Raw genomic sequence first — 22,919 nt, 5'->3', positions numbered from 1 at the left:
TTTATGGGCTGCTATTTATTTATTTGTTTGTTTGTTTATTTAGGGAACTTCTATGCCGCCCCATTCGCCGAAGCCTCCGGGCGGCTCACAAACATAAATAAATAACATCATACAAAACAATATAATTTAACAGTATAAAGTAAGTCACCCTGGCCAAAGAATAAAATAAATCAATAATATTAACAATTAAAATAACGTTTGAATAAAAAGGTCTTCGCCTATTTGTACCTGGTTTGCCCAACAGACCAAACCACTGTGGTTTAGTGCGTTGTGTGAGCCCGGCATGGTGTTGTCAGGGTGGCTTACAGCTGGGTCCAAGGTTGCCCTGAGGAACCACGGCTTGTAGCAGGGTTTCTGTCGGCCTGAGTCGTCGTGTCATCTGGAGCACGTGACCCATGGTGGATCGACCTCAGCTGCTAGCGGGCTGCTTAGCCAGAGTAGCCAAACCCTTGATGATCTCACCAAGGGGCTAGTGGGCCAGCTCCAGGGCCAGCTGCCCCAGAAGTGCCAAGCAGCACTTGCAGGCATCCGAGAGTGACGCCGCTTTTCCTGGCTGCAACCGTGAGCCATTTTTGGCCTGCCCTAGCTTCCCCCCATTTATTTGTTGATGGGGACTGGGAAAGGCAGTTGCAAAGCTGCCTTTTGTGATCCCTGTTTGGGCAGCTATGAGCCATCAGGCTCCTGCGACACGTGGAGGGGCTGCCTGTGCCTGGCCCTCCCCACGTGTTTAACTATTTGCTCACAACATATGCACGTAAGATGCACAGGTGCAAATCCTGAGGTCCAGAGGTGCACACATGCAACCGGAGGGGAGCCATGCAACACCTGCACAGGTAGGGTCCATCCAAAAGTTCCCAGCCCAGAAAAAGAAATGTTTAAGCCTTCTGCGTCTCACTTTAAAAATGGAGCTGCCACTTTTGTGTCAGTGGTTGGTTATTTATTTATTTATCATATATTTATTTAGATATATTATTTGTAAATACATTCATTCATTCATTCATTCATTAAAAGCCTTTCTAGGCTGTTCACTACAAGCGTCTTGGGACAGTTATCTGTCAAAGTAGTTACTCCCATATATGAGAATTCTTCTCCCCTTTTGGTAGAGTATCGGCAACAAGTGTTAAAGTGAGGGGATCCTTGGGAGTTATTAGTTTCTCCAGAAGGGAGGCAGGCAGGCCTTGAGAATCTTATACAAAGGGATATTCGAGGTGCTGTGACTAGTGAGGATCACTCAGACTTTGGAACCCTTTCATGGCTAAGCTTCTGATAGCTGTCCAATGGTCCCAAGGAGAGAAAGCTGACCTACAGCCTCAGGCTGAGCACTGCACAGGGTGATTAGACCTTGCCAGAAGCACCCTCCCTGCAATCGTCCCCATGGCTGCACCCCACATCTCCAGACTTCCGGATTTGCATGAATGCAGCCAGAAATATTAACAGAAAAGATAATATGCACAAATATTTTTTGCACATTATGCGGACTTTTTTCAAGGGGGAAGCAGCCATGGGCTCTTAGCTTAGCTGCCAAATAGAGTTGGCAGTCCAAAAAGACTTTGGCGGGGGGGGGGGGGAAGCTTGGCAAGCCAAAACAGTTCCTCAGAGAGCAGGGGGGCAATTCTGCAGTCGTCCCACCCTCCCGGGGATATATGCAGGGAGGTTGTAAGCTGTGATCGGCTACTAAGCACATCATGAGTGTGGAGGCAATTACCCCACCCTGCATGGCCTGTGCTGTAAAATGGATTTTCACGTGACCAGTCCTCACCCACTGATGTTATTTGTTCCCTCTTATTTTTTCCCCAAGCAAGACCACCCAGTTCCACTACAGTGTGTACTCTTCATTCTTTTGTGGAAGCAGCTTTGCAGAGTGTGAATGTCCTTGTGTGACCTTTGCAGTTTAGAAGTAGGTGCCGATCAAATCAGCCGTGGAATCTAAGGGTACAAAAGGGATTCATAACTACTTTTGCCTTCCCTTCTTGGACCAAATGCAGTGCCTGTGCTGTAAGATGGGGAACGGGGAGATGAAAATGATAGGCAATGCCTTAGAAATGTGTTTCAGGCTGTCGCCTTGGAAAATATTGCTTGAATTAGTGGGGAAAGGGGGCTGATTTTCCACTTGTACAGGTGCCTTTTAGGGAGGAAAAATGATTGGGTTTTTCTTACCGCCACTTGGTTTCAGGGTTTCCAGCCATGTTGGTCATTCCTGAGGGACACCTATAGCTCTGCTGAGGTCAGTGGGCACTGGTGTGGGGGGTGGGGTGGGCAGGAACAAGTTTAAAGTCTATTGCATGGCTGGGGGGTAGTTAACATGGCCTAGGTCCTAACTCAGTCTTGTAAATAAACCCTCAAAAACAACTAACCCATAGAAAATGTTTTAGCTTGCAGGACACTCGTCGAAGTAAGGCCAGCTGCTCAGTCCATCCTGCAGGAACCATGCTGGGGATCCTGCAGGTTGGTTTCTGTGCTGGGAACAGCTGCCTGCACGCCATCTCTGGAGGTCTCTGTCTACCAGGCAAATACTGGGATGCTTTTCCCAGGCTTGTGCCTCAGTACAGGGCTGCAGGAGCTGGGCATGCCGAAGCAGCAGGTCCAGTTTTTAAAAGGGTGGGGTTTGTTGCCAGCACTGGTGTCACCCTAGGCATTGTTACCTGGGAGAAAGCGCCGTTGAACTTAGAAACATAGAAGCAGAGTGAGTCAGAAGGGATCCCCCGGGCCATCTAGTCTGACCCTCTGCTCCAACCAGCTCTGCTCATGACATGCCCACCATGGGCATGTCCAGCCTATCTTTGAACACCCTCACCGATGGGGCCTCAACCACCTGTCGTGGAAGCCCATTCCATGCCCCCAGGGTCCTAACTGTCAGGAAGGACTTGCTGGCATCCAACCTGAATCTTGCATCAGATTGCACTGCTTGATTCCGGCTGTGGCATTTGCCCGGTTAGCACAGTCCAGGCGCTTTCTGCCATGCTGCACTGAAGCCTAATCACACCCCTCTTTTTTCCTTGGAAAAAGGTCCTGGATCCAGAGCTCTTTGCTACATATTATTGAATTTTCTATAACATCCTTTTTTTTTTTTTTTTTTTGATAATCAGGTATTCAGATAAAAGAGTGTTCTTCCTTGCACTGTATAAGTGTTATGGAAACACTCACTGAATTGAGAGGCAGTGTGGTACAGTGGTTAAGAGCGCAGGACCAGGACTCAGCTGATCCGGGTTCTAGTCCTTGCTCAGCCATGGAGCCCACTGGGTGACTTTGGCTCAGTCACAGACTTTGGGTCAGTGAGACTCACATCCTCACCCCAACCTACCTCACAGGGTTGTTGTTGTGAGGATAAGATAGGGAGCAGGAGAAGGAGAGTGATGTAAGCTGCTTTGAGTACCTTAAGAAAGAAAAAAGGTGGGATGCAAATAAAATAAATGAATTTGGGTAATAGGGTTCTTTGAATACTTGCAGAATGGAAGGTACAAAATGGGATCCCACAGTGGGGGTGCAAGTAAGATATTGGTGGCATAATACCGTTGTTTCCTGCAACAGGGAACGGGCACAGAGTCTCTTTAGCCAGACTAAGCAGAATGGCCTCTGATACGCATGTCGATGCTCTAGCTGAAGATCTTTGTTGCAAAACCACAGGAAACACGGGATGAGCCCATATAATTACAGCAAATCTCCTTTGCTGGGCTCTTGCCCCTCTTACTCCGCTGGATTCAGCAGAAGCCTTGTAAAATCCGGCCTGGCTTCAATAGGATCAGAAGAATGGCAGTTCCAGAACAGGAAAGCTGAAGGAAGATGCTTCTTCTTTCTCTCAGCAGTTAGCTAGAACAGTGTCACAACCAGGGACTCAAAAGATCAAGGCTTAAAATATTATTCCAGACAACCTGGTTATGGCTCCCTCTCTGCCCACCCCCACCCCCTGAGATAAAACATGGCAATGCCAGAGAAAGTTTATGACTCAACTGAGCTTCTCAGGCCCATACTTCCAGTGAAAATTGAGATTGCTGGACTGGGGGCCCGGAAGATCTGGCTTCTAGTCCCCACCTGGCCATGAAGCTCACTGAGTGATTTTCAGCCGGTCATTCCCTCTCAGTCTAGCCTACCTTACAGGGCTGTTGTGAGAATAAAATGAGTCTATCCAAGCTGCCTTGGATCCCTCATAAGAGGAAAAAAGGTGGGATAAAAGTGCATCCTCATCATCATCGCAGCAGCAGCTGCTGCTGCTCATATAAAAGCCTTCAGGATTGCTGCTGCTTTCCTACCACAGCCCAATTGGACCCTGTCAGTGCTGCTATGAGGAGTGTTGCCGGAGACAGCAAAGAATGCTGTTGCCATAGCAACAAAGCTCCTGGGCAAGGTACCAAACAGCAAGAGGAAATGAACGAAGGCTTAGCAAATTAGATCTCGAGGCCTGGGCTACCAGACTGCTTTATAATTCCAGGGGTACCCTGAGTGGGCAGATGGGTGGTTGCAGAAGTCTTCCTCCAAAAATGGACTTTTCAGCCCTCCCCTCTCATGCCATATTAGCAGGTAAGGCACACACCTTGTGGCTTCCAGAGCCGCTCAGCAGTACCAGAAGCAGGGCTTTCCAAACCGAGTTTGTAGTCATGAAATTAATGGTTGCACTTTCAGCCCAGCCAGAGCTGGGATGGTGCTTCCAGAGGAAGGCAAGGTGATCCTGCTAGGGTAAGAACTGCCCTCCAGGAACTATCAGACTTGGAGTGCAATTTTGCAAGCCTGTGACTGTTCTTTACGAAGTGGTGTCTTGGCGCTACCCACTTAGGTTCAATGCCAGAAAGCACATCAAAGTGTGTCCCCCGGATATTTGGATCAGTGCCCTGCTGGCCTACACTTACAAGGTGATCCGAGAGGACTGTTTTTCTCTGCAGCGAGCTGTGATTTTTCACTGCTGCTGTCCTTTATTTTTCTGGAGGGTGGAGAGCAGCCACTCAGCTCTAGCCAGGAGGTGGTGCCAGAGTTCTTCTCTCAGCAGATCCACATGGATTTGTGGCCACCTGCTTTCTTCCTTGTTGGCTGCAAAAGCCAAGTGGTTGGTTTGGTTTAGGGGGGAAATAGGCTGCCTTTAGTAACCATCTTCATCCAGGCTCCCGGACTGACTGCTGAGGAGCTAATTAATTGACCATCCCAGGCAACGTTAAACTGTTTGGTGCACTTTGCATGGCAAAGGAGCCCAGCTGGCCCAGGTGGTCAGAGATGTCTCCACCTCCAGCTCCTTCTGGTGCTTCTGGAATTAGAGGTTGCTAGCTGGACATGCTTCCTTTTGTTGCATGGGCTGGGATTAGAGAAGCCCTGTTTGAAGTGGCTGGGGTGCTGGATTGTGCCTCAGGCCCCCATACGAAGAGGGCTTGCTGCAGTCCTCACCCTCTGGAGATGCGGCCTCTGACACCCCTTCCTACTGCCCTGCAACAAACTCCTCGTATTCCATGATAATGGAACAGAGCAGGACACCTCCTCTTCCCCTCTGTGCATTCACGCACAACATCCTGGAAGGAAGGAGGACGAACTTCACTGGCTCCTTTTCCTGGTTTTTACTAGCATAAGGATTTGGGAATTCCCCCAGATTGAGCTCCTCCTGCCACAGAGATGGGACTCCTCCATTTTACGGTCCTAAGAGGTGAATAGGATTGCCTGGGTGACTCAAGATAGCATTCCTGAGCTGTGACTGTCAGTGTGAATGTAGCTGGGAAGCTGACCAGCTTAGAAACAAAAGGGCTGCAATGCTTGGAGAATGGAATCGACTGACAAACCCCTTTTGTCAGATTCTTTTAAAGTTCTGAAACATTGTATGAAGATTGTGAGTGGACAGGAAGGATCACCTTACAGGAGGCATTCCCACATCCTGCAGAAGGGGGTGTCGCTTCTGCCAAGGAAGAAGGGAGAGCTGGTCATCCATAAGGCATCACAGCAGCTCTGTCTATGGAAGGGGGAAGATATGGGCAATTCCCCGTGACTTGATGGCATGAGGAACACATTTAGATTCTGGGACAAGTAGGCTTCAAAGGCAGAATGGTGGTTGGGGTGGTAGCTGAAGTCAGACTGAACTTGGGGTATAAATGTGACGCGTTCATCATTGTTATTGTTGTCATCATCATCATCATCATTCGATTTCTTTTGATGAGGTGACCAACCTCTTCTCACCAACGTGCTGCCAGCAAATATGGAACTTCCAAACAGAGAGATCCTGGTGCTACCACCCACAAGGCACCGTACAACTCTTCTGCCTTTTTGTCCTTAATAGTAAGAAAGAACTGGGAGTGCATGAGATGGATATGAGCGGAAGTCATTGTGGTCTGGACTTCCCATAAAATTCCATGAATGAGGCAGGTTGTGAGCATCCGGCAGAACCTTGCCTGGAACCATCCATAATCTGCTAACTTCTAATCTCGAAAGATGCTTCCAGCCCCAGCCCTGTCCCTCCTACCCCTCCACGGCCAGTGAATGCTGAATACTGACCGTGAATTGAAGCATTGCCTTCTCCATTAGGACTCCAGTTCTCCCCTGCAAAGGACCCAGGGACCATGCACACACACAAACTACCATGAAAACATTGTTGCTGCGGCATCCCCGTGGATAAGTGTCAGTGTGTTTAAGCTTCGAGCAGAGGGAGAGTTGCTTTGTGCTTGGGTGGCTTGTCATGGTAATGGAACTCATTTTATACTGAGTTAGCACCTGCTAGGGAAAGTCAAAGGCAGAAGAAAAAGAGGAAGACCGAGTATGAGATGGATGAAGGAAGCCCCAGGCTTGAGTTTGCAAGAGCTGAGCAGGGTTGTCAAGGGCAGGTCATGTGAGAGGATGCCCGTTCATAGGGTTGCTCTAAATCGGAGATGACTTGACAGGACATAACTATAATAATATTTAAAAGTAATCCTCCACTACTCAGCCTGTTTTCCATAATTTTAAACATGGTTTGGCAAGTGTGCTAAAGTGTCTTGACTTCTTGAGTGGATAGCTAATTCTAAAGATGCTTTATATTCCCTTTTGTATCCTACACCAAGCAAAGGGTGGGAAATAACTTTTAAAAGACTGGCAAAGAACAAGGGCATGCTTGTATCTTGAGCACTAGATGCTGATTAGTACAGTTCTTGATTGGTATATGTAACACATGCTATAGAAGTTAGCAAAACTTTCAGTGGAATTTCTTTTAAATAATTATGGATTGTACCTTTATCCAACACAGACTTCAGGACAGTATGCCAACATTCAAAAGTTCAATACAATAAAAACTGCATAGTGAGCTTCAGAAGTCAGTGAGGGTGTTTGCTTTGCTTTGCTTTGCTTTGCTTTGCTTTGCTTTGCTTTGGTAGTTGCAACACAAGCATGCCTATGAAATACAAGGGTTATACTCAGCAAGTTTCTTTTAATGATCTTGTTGCATTGACTTGTGTTCTTTTTGGTGGCCTGGATTCCTTGAACTTTATCTTGATATACAGTCCCATGGAAAAGGATGGGGGTGAGAGGAATGTGGCCCTCCACGTTTTGAACCATATTATAAAACTGTCCATGGTCTGTGCAGATTCACACTGCAAGAGAGGAAATTGCTTGATGTGTATGCATTCCCTAAATTAAAAACGAACTCATCGTACATTTTTTTAAAAATGTCAGGAAAAGTGCCAGGGTAGAACTAGAGTTTCTTGCCTTCCAGGTACAGGAAATCTTTTGGTGTATAAGGGGAAAGATTCAGGTTTGATCTTTTATCTGCAGCTGATAGAGGTTCTGGAAAAAAATCTAGTAATTGTTTTGGTTAGGCCTCTTATGTTGTGCAAAAAAACAAAATACAAAAAAACTTTGCTCTGTGTTGCTCTTGTCCTGTGGACCCAAGACAACCTAATCCCACATCTCATATTGCTGCCTTTGTCATTCTAACAAATGTTGCTTGTTCTGCGAATTATCTGCTATACTTCATTTTATTCCATTGCTTTTACTTTTTTAGTTTTCTGCAGTTGTGTCTTTTTATTATTCACAACTAACTCATTAAGCCTTTTCACAAAAGCTAACTTGGCTCAATAAAGGATTAGGATCCATTGGCCACATTTTTAATTTTGTAATTAGAGCTCTTAATGCTTTATGGGAAGCGATGCCAGAAACCTAATGGCTGCAGTTGGAGCATCTCAGCCTTTTGTTCCAAAGTCGAAGCTTTGCTGTTGGCAAGGGAAGGGCTGTATCACTCAAATACTTTTTCATATTCTGCACTGTGAGGAAACTAATAGTCTGGTCACTTCGGCTTTTTTTCTTTTTTACAAGTTTGTGTATTTCGAAATAGAAATGACCCTCTGCCGCCTATGCACAGAGTATTCCCACAACAACAGATAATGCCATTCTGTTTGGTGTCATCGCCCACTTCATCACAAAACATTCACAGGACTAAAATCCCCAGGCAAATAATATTCCCTTACTCCAAGTCAACCACTGTATTAATTTTGTTGGATTGATTCATACAACTAGCCAAGCAGGGTTTATTCCAAAGAAAGTTTAAAAGAGGAAAATATCGGTGCAATTCATGCAGCGGCCTAAGCATCGGTAGAATGCTAAAGAATCAATATTTGTAGATTGTAACTGTGAGTGCTTGAGAGTTAGAGCTTTGTGGATTTCAGTATGAACTGACCGAATACACACACCCAACATTATCTGAATCAGTGTGTAGCTGTCGTCTGCATTCTGCACTTCCCGAAAGATCGGAGTGCCACACTCAATTCAAAGAACCCAAGAAGGGGATTTTTATTTCTGCATTTAGAAATGTGTATTTTGACAGAAAATGTGTTGTATTTAAATAGACGGGTTCATCGCTCTATAATTGTAAGCCTCCAAGCACAAACTTGTTTATATATTAGCACAGTCGTGGTAGGCACTTTAGACAATAATAAAGTTACACCTTCTTTTTCTTCTCTGTCTGCATTCATGAATCCCTCCCCTCACCCACCGCCCTTTTGTCTGCCCAACTAGGATGTGCCCACAAAACTAGTGGCAAAAGCTGTTCCCCTGCCTATGACGGTCCGGGGTCACTGGTTCCTGAGCCCAAGAACCGAGTACACAGTCGCTGTACAGACGGCATCGAAGCAAGTCGACGGGGATTACGTGGTGTCAGAATGGAGCGAAATCATAGAGTTTTGTACAGCAGGTGAGCTTTGAAGATGCAGCCCACAGAATAGAAGCCACTTAGATATGTCACATAGATTGAAATGATCTCCGTTTGCACCAAATGTTCTGGTTCATAAACGATGCCTTAATTCTTCAAGCACATCCTGGCCCCCCGCCTCTTTTTAGCATCACTTTTCATCTCCGTGCATGAGGGTGGAAAGCTGCACAGCCTCCTAATCTTCCCATTTCCCAAGGAACATTACTCTTTTTCAGGGAAGTGTGCCAAGATTGCTCTATTATTAATCCTAGCTTTCCTTTACTTACATACTTCCCCAGCTGTTCACTTAGCACTAACACACACTGAGTGAAATTCCAGAGATTGGTGACCCATTGTGTTATTGGGGTGTTAATGATTTTGAGAGGGAGCTCTAAATTGGACCTTGCATGCATCGGGGTCAATCCAAATCAAGGTAGTTGCTCGCCTGCTCTGTCTGTCTGTCTGTCCGTCTGTCTTTCAGGCTTTTCAAGACTTTCCATCTATTGGCATCTCAGGACAGTTTACAACAGAGCAGATGGTTTACAACAAACTTTACCCGTTGCAATCCATGTGGCTTGCTTTGGATCCAAACTAATATGTGTTGGTATATATACAGATGTGTGAATTTTGAGAAATCAGATGAAAAACCTCGTATCATGTAGAGCCCAAAAGGGCTGTGAGTCCCTTTTGACTCTTTGCTACCCCCTCCTCCTCAGTGTATTCTCAGTGCCAAACCAGGGTTTGTTGCTCTGTAATGTGTGAATCAGTTCCCTGTATAGTTCAGGGAATCGAGAGGCCAGAGATGCACCTTCTGCCTAGACCAAGGATTCCTCTGTACATTCTTTAGTAAAGAGCAAGATGTTGTTATGTTTTGGCAGCCTTCTCACTGTTACCAGCTCCAGAGTCCACTGACTCTGCCTGCCTCCAAAGAGAATACTTCACCATGCAGACTTCAGCAGCAGCAGCAGCGTTTTGCTTCTCACTAACAGAACATTTTGTATTCACAGATTATTCAAAGGTTCACTTAACACAGCTTTTGGAAAAAGCCGAGGTGATTGCAGGACGCATGCTTAAATTTTCAGTCTTTTATCGGAACCAGCACAAAGAATACTTTGACTACATCAGGTAAGACTACCAAGACCTTTCCGAGACAAGTGTCTCCACAGGGTCAACATGTCAGTCTCCATTTTATATGCGGCAAAAGAGCAATCTACATACGGACCTTTTGCAATATGCTCATTTAGCACCGACTCTCAATGAGTGGTATATGTAGGGATATTGGCTGATAACCAGCTTTTTCCTTTACAGATTCTATGGACTTGTAATCTGTCTTGTTCCTCGAAGCTCTGGCTGGATAAAAGTTTTGTAAAATTTATAAAATGAGGTCTCTAAACCAGAGAAGGGATGTTGACAGATGAAGTGGGGGTTCATATTTTGCCAACACTCGGATTCACTAAGGACAAATGGGACGTGCAGCAGACTGTTGCAATGCAGTGCCACACGACACTCTGATAAGCAAATTAGCAAACACTGGACTAGATGGAAAAACTACTCAGTGGATCAAAAATTGGCTGCTCAAGCAGACACAAAGAATGTTCACATGTGGGCCTACGAATACTGGCCCGGTGCTTCTTAGAGCTGCCATTTTTGCCTGCAAAACTATCGGAATGTCCTTCCTGAGTTTAGGATTGGAGAAAGTAACAAAATTGTATCATTCTTGTGAGTCGCGGTAGATGTGATGCTCTGCTCAACAGAGACAAACCCCAAGGTCCAGTGAGGGGGGTGCTTGTAAGAATTCGGATTCCTCTGTGCCCATTGGAGCCTGGGATTGTGAACCCCCCTTACCAGTGGGTGGAATTACGCTCACCATTCTCAGGGCTGCTGTCTCCACGGTCGGGACCGTACCTGCCTCACCGCCATTGGTCACCGATTTGCAGAATGGAAAGAGACTGAATCCTGTCCCTGCTTCCAAAATGATGATGAGCAGGTACTTCCTGCTGTCGGGGGCCATTGCAGCAGCCATTGTAAAGGGAGCAAAAGCCCACTCATTAGGAGGTAGATAAGGAGGGTTTTCAAAATGTTTCTTTTTAAACTCTATTTATTAAGAAAAGCACTTTTTAAACTCTATTAAGAATTTCAAAAACAGATTACATCACTTGTCTACATAGCCACCTTCCTTTGCAACGCATTTTCCCCAGCATAGTACCAATGTTTTAATGTCAACACACACACACACACACACACGTGCGCGCGTGCGTGTGTGTGTGCACACATGCACACATATATATAATATTAATAAAATATAAAAGTGTGGTTTTGGAAGACCCCTCGTAAGTCTGCCCATCAGCGTTCAGGATGCCCTCTGAAGTACACTTGCTTCCCTTGGGGTTTTTTGCCTGATTTCAAGATATCCAGCACCTCCTGCACAGAAATAAAATGCAACCTGTCACACAAGGACAAGGGCAGAGAGGCACACCAGAATTTGCACTCTGTATCCTTTCTCAGTTGCGCCTCCAGCTCATTCCTGCCATTTGCAATCCGGCAGGTGGATTAAACAGGCCTGCTTATGCATGCACATCCTAATAGGAAGTTTGCAGGGACCGTTTCTTCCGTTCTTCCTGCACACATTTAGCTTGTGCTATTGTGAGTAAAGCTGCTTGGTTCAGTGAGCTTTGCTGGCCACTGGATGTCGCTTTGCCACCATGTGAGAATGGTTTCCTGGTTTCCTTCCGGTTTAAGGACAGCATTTTTTTCAAATAATGTTCATCTCAGGTTCTGCAGTTTAGCTCACTGCAGTTGCTTAATCTTGGTTTGAAGCCCTTTCCTTCTCAGTTTTATTTTTGAAAATATAGAAAGGTGGGGATTTTGAGAGGTTAAACAACCCCTAAAGTTTTGGATGCAGGGAATCACCTCCAACTTGCGAAGTCAAATGTATTTGCAAACCTTTTATCGCAGCAGAATCAGCATACCTAGGAAGTGTGCACTGGACTGTAGCAGACACAGTAGAGGGAAGAAAAATGTGTCACTCATGAAGCCGCTCCACCCACCAGAGCATTTGTTAACTATTCTTGCGTTCTGTGGATTATTAATGCTACCGCTCTCAATGTGCAGCGAGGATGTGTGTGCTTCTTCATTTTGGCTCCTCTTGTACTGTCGTGTGCATGCATATGTGCAGATTTAGAGATTTACAATGTTTGTGGCAGGAGTGTATTTGAAAGAGAACGCGATTGAATTAATGGCACAGGTTTTGCTGAAACAGAGCTGAAATCCTGTGGGATGAATTGATGAGGAAAGGTAAGCTGTTGGCCAATTCTCGTCAAGGGAGAGAATGTGATTTTGTGTGGGTTACTTAGCATTTAACCATGAAATACTTAGGAGCCTAAGACAGTCCCTCTCTTGATAGAAGGTATCACAAAAGGTTTTATCCCACTAACTGGTCCAACAGTTAATGCCTGGATAGGTTCTGACACGTTTAACATGACACAGGGCATCTTCCACCATGATGTTTCAGCTGCACATTCTGTATTCAAAGGGTGACCTGGTTCACATGACATAACAAACCATAAGTAGTCATAGTTAGCTGGTTGTTGTCCAAACCCAGACCACTTCTGGCAGAATGGTTAGGCCTTTTCCAAACAAGTCACCCTGAGAATCCTCTTTTCACTGACACTTCTGACAAGCTGAAATAGGAAATTTGTATACTTCCCTATGCAAACTAGGCAAGTTTTGCCCTGCCTAAGTCACTGCTTAAAAAAAAAAAGTCAGCCTTCCCAATCACCTGGAGAATGACTGGTAGAATTGAGGACAGTGAGATCTATATGGAGATATGCAAAATTGTAAGTGTCTTTCAGCAAAAGGAGGGAGCAGCTCCCTCATTTCACAAGGAAAACTCTCAAGACTAGGCTTTCCCTTGGCAGCTCACATTTGACAGCTGTTAACTGAAGTCACCAATGAATGTTTGGAGCCTCTCTGGGCCAACATGCAGGACTAGTACCTGCTGTACTTTGATGGTAAGTCTCCTCCCCCTCCATCCACCCATGACACTGTCCAGGTGAGTTTTTCTTTTTTCAAACCTGTGAAAAGGTATACCTCTGGACTTGTACCAGTCCAACTAACAAAAGAAAATCATAAACTAATTCCAAAAAATGTGCACATTTGAGGGACATTAGCAGCAGGAGGAGACAAGGTTGTATGAGTTACGATGCCCTCTTGAATACTGGGTGGAGGGATGCAAGAGGAGGGGGAGAACCACTCATGGTATGCTCAGTCATCTCTGGGGTTCACCATGGGTGGTTCTGTGGCTTACTGCCAGGGTGTATTGCTGTGCAAACTCACCCAGTATCTCAAACTGGGAGATCTGCTATGCAAACTCATCCAGTATCTCAAAGGTTGTTCACTCCTGCTGCGTGGAACAGGACAGGCACTTTGTGGATTACTTCAGGTGTGTGTTCCCTCCAAGCTGTGCCTATTTGCCTTCCACTCGATGCTCTTATCTATTGCATTCCAGCTCCGTTTGGGATCCTGCCTAAGCCATGTCTTGCTTTCTGATTCCATTGTAAAATTTAACAAGATAAAAGTAATACATTACCCATCCTTCATTTCTAGAGAGCAGCATGGAAATGCTATGCAGCCTTCAGTCAAGGATAACAGTGGAAGCCATGGCTCTCCCATCAGTGGAAAGCTGGAGGGAATCTTCTTTAGCTGCAACACTGAATTCAACACCGGAAAACCCCCACAGGATTCCCCTTACGGAAGATACAGGTTTGATATTGCTGCAGAAAAACTGTTCAACCCAAATACTAACTTGTACTTTGGGGACTTCTACTGCATGTACACCGCCTACCACTACGTCATCCTCGTCCTCGCGCCCGCTGGGTCACCGGGGGACGAATTCTGTAAGCAGCGCCTCCCTCAGCTGAACTCGCAGGATAACAAATTTCTGACCTGCACTGAAGAAGATGGGGCCATGGTTTACCACCACGCACAGGATGTAATCTTGGAAGTGATTTACACTGACCCTGTGGATCTCTCCCTTGGCACAGTCGCAGAAATTACTGGTCATCAGCTAATGAGCTCATCGACCGCCAATGCTAAGAAAGATCCCAGCTGCAAGACGTGCAACATCAGCGTTGGACGTTAATTTCATGCCCTCCCTCTTCCTTAGGAGCCTTCTTCATTGCCTATTTCCATTGTCAGCTGTTCCCATCAGACGCATGCATAATGCCATTCTTACCAAAAGAAAACACCGATGATCAAAATTCTTCAATAGCATTCTCTGTGCAGTGCTACATATTACAGTTGCCGCAGGGCTGCCGCCAAAAATGACATCTTGTATCACATTTTTCCTTCCTCCCCAATGTTTTGGGATAGATGCACTTCCCCATGTTGCTGTCATGTTCTCCTCGCCATCATGACTTTCCCCACCCTTAATTAGCTGGTGGTTTTGGGAATCACAAGACATGATAGCATTACATTAAAGGTAGCTATTCCCAAACATTACAGGGGAGAGAGGAGGACAACTTAACATGAACATGATATTGGCAGTAGTCTTGTATCTAAGAGTAATATGTAGTTCTGCCAGTAGTATTTCTCCCCATCTTCCTTCCTTTCTGGTCCACCAGTGCTTTTCAACTGTTAGAAATCTTGGGTTTTTCTTTTTAGCAACCATTTATATATCTAGATGCTGCAATTGGTGTTAAATTTTCTTCTTTTTTCCCTCTCTTCATATTGCCAAATGTAACAAAACTATATAAACAAGCTTAGCAAAATAATAAAAACCCTACTGGCTTCTAAATGGTGTTTAAATATGTATTCATTTTAATCTACTGAACAACTTAACTGGGATATCGCCAAACAGCATGAAAGGGTGTAATTGCAGCATGATTTAACTCTCGCAGCCTAGAAAAATGTCAGCACTTCCAATGTGTTGTTTGACAGTGTTATTTATGTTATTTATATTAGCTAACAAACAAACAAAAAAAACTGTGTTTCAACATAATAAATAGAAAAATATTTTATTTGTACTGTTGTATAAAATACTATACAATCATATAGAATATATAGATTACATTTTAATAGCAACTGTATACATATGTCATGAAACCATTTTCCCTTATCAAAGATGTAGTTTGTAAACTTCAAATACTTGTGTATCTGTTCCTGTTGCTCTTACATGACTTTTAATTAAAACAGATTTATGAAGGAGACCATTCTGATTCAGTTATAAATGATCAAGCCAATTACACCGAAACATCAAAATTCATGAGCTGCCCCCCCCCTGCAAAATCTAAAGGTTAGTAGTGTGACATAATCCCCTCCCCTTTTCCTTTGAAAAGCTTTTTCCCTTTAAAAAATAATAATAATAATCATGCTTCGACTTTACATACAGCAGAAATACAAAGGGGGTTGCAGCATTGCAGATATCCTAAAACAAATTGCGTCTGTATAACTAGAGCAAGAGTGAGGCATGACCCTTGACCTTTTGCATGCCGCTCCGTGCCACCAAGGGGACCCTGGTGGCCCTTCTGGCGAAACCGCCTCCTGTTGGGTCCTGACTGTGCTGCCACTGAGTCAGTGCCATTGCCAGTCACCCCAGCTATGCAATGGTGGATGGGTCTCTGCCACGCACTGCTTCGCCTGACGGGACTCCCCTTCACAAATGCAGCAGAGGGTTCCGCTCCTGCTTTTCATGTCATCGACAGAAAATGGCAGAACAAAAACATGAACGACAGTACGCTTCTCCCGGAGTGCTTCCTTGAACTTGTTCGCCATTACACTTGGGTTAGCCGGTGAGCAACACGAGCAATCTCTCACGGAATTCACTCTCCGCTCACAAGTGTTCTACTGTAAATTTGTTTATTTACTTAAATAAATAAATTTGCAATCTATTTACGTAAGTTGTGAGAAGATCCATTCTCAGTTATAAAGCATGTTGCTTTTTAACATCAGGATGGAAAAAGCGTATTCATCGTCTCCTTACCTTACAGTAAACCAAACCTCCCCACCCAGCTTTCTTCAGTTCATAACCATGACACTTAGATTAAATATTTTGCATACACTGATCTATCCAAAATATCATAATGCAATAAAGTAGTATCACTATGTTAATAAACTATCTTGGCAATCATCACACAGAAAATAGCAAGGTCCGGCAAAGTGCATGCTTTCAAACAAGCTTTGGTAGTCTGAAAAAGCAAACGTTTATAGCATCGGGCTAAGGAAAAGTGCTACAGAAATAACAGCAGGCATGTGCCACAATTACTTTTGCGCCACTCTGGTTTTTTTGGGTTCCCATCCTCCGTGAGCTGGCTGTTTCAAAGGACAAAACAGCTTTGCATTAGTTCACTAGCTACTCTCTTCTGCTTAATTCTCTACCCTAGTAGGCCAGATTTAGGGTCCTCCCAGATGAAGGCACTGCATATATTCCATCATTTTCCTTAATGGGTTTTTTGTTTGTTTAAAGAGTAAAATATGCAAGGAAAGAGGGTTAGAACCAGAAGATAAATCTCTTAACTCCCTACAAAATTCTATGAATAAGACAGAGTAATGTCCTTGTAAAAGCCTCATTTGGAAGCACCCTTAATGGAGAGGGGGGAGTGGAACTTGTGCCTAATTAAACTTCCTTTCTTTCTGGTTAACTTCAAGAGATTTGCTCTATGAATTTAAGGCCTGGAGCCATGTATAGACACCCTTCTCTTGACTTCAAGAGAAAACAAGTTCTTTAAAATTTGTCCCCATGGGTCTCTGGAGCTCTTGGAAGGGCCAACACAACTGTGATAGGAATTACAACTGGTGAGGGGGCGAGATTGGAATGTTATGGGCTACCAAACCACACCATCCCTAACTGATCTTGACAGCCCAGTACTTAGAAGGGGCAGGTGCAAGACTGAAGGTGAGAAATTTCCGCAGCACACCTGACCCTCAGGAGCTCCTACCCAGTGAGACCTGAGGACTATGCCTTTTCACCCTACGGAAGAGGAATTAAAGCTTTCTTCAGGGCATCCACTCAAGCAGAGAACTTGCTACATGTTCTAAGTGGCACAACCAGCTCGTGTGTTATACTGGAATGTGCAAGTGTACTTAGAAACACACCTAACATTCCCTTGTAGTTGCATATTGCTGAAAAGAAAAGAATAATAGTTGCAGTTAAGTTTTCAGGGATGCTTGACTGATGTTACCCCAATAAGCCTTTACATCTATCCATCTATCTGTGCATTCTTTGAAAGGTGATACGCATGCATGTTCAATTTGTCAAAGTGCTAGGAGAGAACCAATGCTATTCAGGGATCAAGAAACTGAAGAAAAACAAAATAGGGTCGTGTCTTTTGGTGGCCAACATGGCTTCTGTAATCACATTGGTGAAGAAAGAAACACGGTTAGCCAAGAGCTTTAAGGAAATCCATCTCAAGACCTGTCACTGATGTCTTAAGGGCTGCGACCTCAGAATCTTAGTGGATAGGATAATTTAGGGCTCCTTGGGAAAGCAGAAGGAGCTTTCTGCTTTAGTACTGAGGAAGGCCTCAGTACTCCAGAAGGAGCCTGAGGCCCCACAAAAACAATGGGCCAAATGCCATGTGTCTGGCGGGGCAAGTCTGCCAAAATGTGCTATTTTGTTCTCAATTTTTACCGCAACAGGAATGTGAAGCCACATGCAACGTGGGATGTGGGGGGAAAAAATACCTGTGCCTTTCCATCCAGGTTGGTTTTGTTTCAACACAAATGGGAGCATGCATTTCTTTAGGGTCAGTTTTCTTCCCTAAAGCTGTTTGCACCAGGAGTGGAGCTGGCAAAGATGCGACCAGGGCTGCACCAAATAGCCTCAGTCTGCTTCCAAAGTCACAGTGGCTGCTGAGCTCTGCTGTTTCTTGGCAGCTCGGGACCCCTTTAGTACAACGAACAAGTGCCCAAAAAGGAGGAAGACAGTTTCTCTACCTGTTCAGAAAATCAGATTGGCAAGACAGAGCCTGCCCATGGTGGCCATTTTCAACTCCTGTTAGTTTGTATTCCAGTGTCCAAAACAATGATGAAGTCTGAGGAAATGAAATGGCCGGCTCTTTTGCCATGTGCGATCGTGCGCAAGGGAAAAAATGCCACACTCATCCATAGGGCAGTTTAGCCCCCGACTTATTAAAATCCATGTGTTGTAATCCAAACTCTATTAATGAGAGTTTTGATTCTGGAAGACATACTAAGCACTGCTGAAATTAATTTTAAATTTGCCTAATGGGGTTACTCTGACTTTCATTACTAATTTATGCTATTCCTTTTAAGTTGTTCTGTAATAATTGATTATAAATGGGTATTAATATAGTCCTATAAAAACACCTGCAGCAGTTGTGTGCACCAGCTGGGAGAAAGATCTTTAAGGCACAGGTCTAAAGTTCCAAGAGGACAGGCTAATGCTGAAAGAAAATCGAATTGTATTTAGATTCGTACTTGAACGGCAAATGGCTCACGCAACAGAGCGGCTAAGTCTCTTCTTCTTCCCACCCCTATCTTTTACATTCCTCTCATCCCTTTTATGAATCTGGAAGGCATTCTCCTGGTAAAATACAGAAGACTAGCACCCAGTCATTCGATACATCCAATTACTTCATTATTCCTATGAATAAAAGAGGTCTCGTGCAGGCAGATAAGCCTGGTGCCAGAACAGGGTAAGTCTCAGCTAGCGGGACAAGCGCCAAAGTTTGCAGGACACTACAAACAACAGCAACAACACCTCTTCCAAAGACTCCAAAATCATGGGAGACTGAAAGCTACCCACAAACACTGCCCTGGCTGCTCACCACAGCACCTAGGCACGCATCCCTCAGCTTGTGGGCACTGGCAGAATGGAAACAGCCAGGCTGCGGTCATGTTTCACCCCTACCTTTTTCCAAGAAGCCTCTCCCACCTTCCTCCACAAGGCCATCGCAGGGTTGTCTGCACAGCCAGATCTCTCCATGCCTGGCGGCTTCCTTTCCCTCCCACAGCCTCAGTGAAGGAGGTAGAGAAGATGCAAGGTTGGTGAGCAGAAATGGGGCAGGGAGCTTGGGGGAGCTGGGTAAGAAGGCAGGATGATGCGAGTTCGGCTGAGAGGAGGGAGCTCCATGCCCAAGCTGACTCCCAGAGGGATCCTTCAGACCACAGCTGGGTAGCCTGCGGCCTCCCTTGTGCATTGGGCAGGAATTCCCTTCACCTCTGACCCCTGGATCTGGTGACCAAGGCTGAGGGGAGTTGACATCTGACATCTAGAAGACCACAAGATTCCTGCTTCTATTGCACACAAGGGTGCTTGCTCCTTCAGTCTGCAGGACTATGGGGTGGTGTCTTCCTGAGTCTTGACACCGGGGCCAAAGGAGAGCAGCAAGGGGGCTCGCCCACCCAGCTGGGGCTGGAAGGCTGGACGAGCTGCCTGGACTGGGCAGCTGCAGCAAGGGGGAGGCCGCTGTGCCAGGAGCTGGCTCCATAAAGCACAAGGGGTCGGGAAAGGTGGGGAGGCCAAAGGCCCTACCTTTGTTCTGCTGCTCTGCAACCTTCTTCCCGTGGCTCCACTCCAGTAGTGCTCCTAATAGTCATCGCAGTGCATGTCAAAGCCAGGCATCTTCCTGGTGAGTCAGCCACGGTGAGTTTTACTTTCTCCCTGACATAAGCAAATAGTGCTGTGCAAAATTGGGAAATAGGACTGTGGGCCACCCCATTGTTCAAAGCCAGCCATTTCATTTGGGCAGAGGTGATGTTCTGATGTGCCCCTTTAGACTGTGGGTGGGGGGTCAGTTTCCATAAAGTGGGAAGGAACAAAGAAGTACAGCCAGCTCCTCTCCCGGCTTCCTAAGAACACACCGGATGCCTCAGCTTGTGAGCTCCTCCTGCTTCGTGCACCTGTCTGCCATTGTTATTGGCTTTGTCTCACCTTGGGCACTTCACTCCCAGCGAAACTAAGAACATTTACAACCCCAACCCTGCTTCCCTAGGAGTCATTTCAGTAGGGCAGGAACTCCAGAAGCAGCCAAGTCTCATGCAGTCACTACACTGTGAGGAGAAGCCTGTTCTTTGATTCTTATTGATCTGTGGGCATGGACGGAATTGGCTGCCATTAACACAACTACCCCATGTGCCCCTGATGGGTGGGGAAAGGAGGCAGGGATGGTGCACGCCGGATGTATTAAACCTTAACCGCAGAGCAGCCCAAATTCTTCAGCCAAACAGAGCTCAGTTCTGCAACCTGCATGCATTACAAACTGGATCCTTGCTTAAGCCATGCTTAGCACAGATCTATTAAAATCAATGGGACAAGTTAATCGTGCCTGATTTTAAAAATACAACTTCAGTGGATCTGCTCTAATTATGACTAAGTCTAGATTCAACCCTGTACACATTAGGCAAGTTTCCCCATTCTCCCTAAATGCTCGCAACTCTGGTATATTGATTTGCCTCTCATTTGTGCACAGTTTCATCAAAGGGATGGAGAAGAAGCCAGGAAGGGCACCAAACTATCTTGCCCGGCTCGCCTGAAAATCTTACTCAGTAACTATTCTGGTTGCTGACACTGCTCTGTGTATCACCTTCGCTCTCCCCCAGGTATACATTTGCAAGGGGAAGAGCGAGAAGCTTCTTTTTTTAACAAAGAATGCAAGAGAACACAGAAAACCTCAGGCAGCTCAGCTCCATGCTGGACACCACGGACGCCGATTCCGTATTGCTTGCATGGAATTACAACATAGAAATGCAGAGTCCCAACGGCGGGTAACACCATCCTGCCTGCTTGTGGGATTCCCAAAGAGATACCCATTTGGCCACATAGTCCCTCACCTCGAAAACTTTCCTGACAGTCTAGAACCAAAACATGGGATTGAAGACTCCACCAGGCTTGCCTTTGGGGCCAATGGAGGCTTGGGAAGGGCTTCTGGCTGCGATTTCCCATACGGGCAGCTTTCCTCTCCCTTCTTGGGTGATGCAAGGGCTGTGGCGAAGGGCTTAGGCATGGGTGGCCAAGCAGCGCCCATGGGCTGGAGTACCTCCTCCAAGCTTTAAGCCCGGGCTGCTGGTATCAAACTTTCTGCATGATGCCCAAGGCACAGGAGAAGTGGAGGCACTTCCTACACAGCCCAGGTTGTGTGCATCATTTGCCCACTCAGGCGGCTGCTTCGGTTAGAACCATCCTTTCTTCCCCCTAAATGAATATGGGCCACAGTTTCTCAGGAAACCCTCCTTCAGATCCCTTCAGTGCACTGGAGCTGCCTTGAAAAGTAGTTCAAGCAGGGCAACTGGTCCAGAACAGGGCTGCCATGTTTTTAACTGGGACTGGGAAGCCTGACCGCTTCGTACCTGTGCTTTATCACCTGTGCTAGTTCCTGGTCTGCTTCCAGGCCCAGTTTAAAGTGCTAGTTGTAGCCTTTAAAGCTCCAAAGACTTGAGCCTAGGTCACCTGAAGAACCACCTGCTCCCACAGGTAATTACCTGATCTTAAGGTCTTCAGAGGCCCTGCTCTGAATTTCCCTGCCAAGTGGGGTGATGTGGGTGACTTCCACAGACACAAGACTTTCTCAGCAGCTACAGCATCCATGTTATGAAGCAGCCTTCCCACAAAATTTCCCCTGGTGCCATATTTCTAGTCTGAGGGCAAAGACCTTTTCAACCCACCAGACTTTTCAATTGACTCTCAGTTTAAAAGCCACATTTTAATTGTGTTTTACTTTTAACAGGTAAACTGCTTTAGCTGCTTTATATAATGTTTTAATGCTGCATTTTGTTTCTAAGCCTCCTTCAGAATGTGGGTTACAGGGTGGCTGTATAACCCTGAGCGACATCCAGCCCAGCAGGACAAGATGGAAAACAGAGCATTTTTCTCTGGGCCTCCAGAATTCCAGAATTAGAATTTCCTTTTAGCTCACCTAGTGAAACCAACATGCTCCCAGAGTGACAAAAGCCTTCCACAATGCAATAGTGACATCTCACATTTGCAAGCGAAAGGGCAGGCTAGATAGCTGGGGACATTTCATATGGAGCTGGAATGAGTTTAGGAGAATCACCCTAGGAGATTATTACCTCGGATTTACATTCAAAGGGCGTTTAACCTTCAGAAGTTTATAATGAAGGTCAGTGTGGTTAAGAGTGCTTCACTGGGACTTGAGAGATGTGCGTTCCCTGGTTTTCTTTGGGCCAGCCTCAGCCTCTCAGCCCAACCTCCCCCACAGAGTTGTTGTTGTGAGGATAAGACTGAGAAGAGGAGGAGAATTATGTAAGCCACCTTGAGTTCCTTGGAAGGGGAAAAAGGGGGGATATTAATAAATAAATGCCTTGGCCAGCTCAAAAACAGTAGCATATACCTATATTCTCCCTCTCAGGTAGCAGACCAGAGAAATGAAGAGGGAGAAATGGGTTAGGGGTTATCTCTATTTCAAGAGCTATCTGAATAACTTCTGATATTTTTGGCATAGTCCTGAAGTAACACGGCCTGCCTGAAAACACCTTCCAGGGGAACTACGAGAGCAGCGGGGCTCTTCGCAGCCCAGCTTCCCAGATTTGCACAGGGCTGCTGCCTCCTCTTGGCTAAGTGGGAGAAACCCTGTCAAAGAGAAACCTGGCCCCAGAGACACGTGACGACCCACAGAGTAGCAGCAGTCCTCCATTCAGCCACTTCCTCCTCCTGCACTCTCACACCTGCACTCACCTGCAGCAGTACAACATTTATAAAGTGCATCAGAAGTTCAAGGTGTCAGCCCATTGTGCAGAACTGTGTAATTCTCTCTCTCTCGCTCGCTCGCTCTCTTTCACTCATCTGACCATGCAGCGGGGCATTTTACTATTGCAAGCCGCCAGC

The 22,919-nt window shown here is 45.8% G+C and overlaps 1 protein-coding gene across 2 annotated transcripts in view; it reads left to right on the top strand.

Annotated features, from left to right (window-relative positions):
• The window catches only part of PHYHIPL (phytanoyl-CoA 2-hydroxylase interacting protein like), an 83,913-nt gene extending 68,628 nt beyond the window's left edge, over positions 1–15,285 (top strand). For both annotated transcript variants that reach the window (XM_044420347.1, XM_044420346.1), the window contains 3 exons: positions 8,947–9,121; positions 10,126–10,243; positions 13,724–15,285. In XM_044420347.1, coding sequence (XP_044276282.1) covers positions 8,947–9,121; positions 10,126–10,243; positions 13,724–14,258 — 828 coding nt within the window. In that variant the 3' untranslated portion in view covers positions 14,259–15,285. The remainder of the gene's footprint in view (positions 1–8,946; positions 9,122–10,125; positions 10,244–13,723) is intronic.
• The last annotated feature ends 7,634 nt before the right edge of the window (positions 15,286–22,919 follow it).

Source organism: Varanus komodoensis, unplaced genomic scaffold, assembly GCF_004798865.1.
Source record: "Varanus komodoensis strain SLA01 unplaced genomic scaffold, ASM479886v1 scaffold11, whole genome shotgun sequence".
Taxonomy (NCBI): Eukaryota; Metazoa; Chordata; class Lepidosauria; order Squamata; family Varanidae; genus Varanus; species Varanus komodoensis.
The sequence above is the reverse complement of the archived record's forward strand: the minus strand, read 5'-3'. Positions and strand labels throughout refer to the sequence as shown.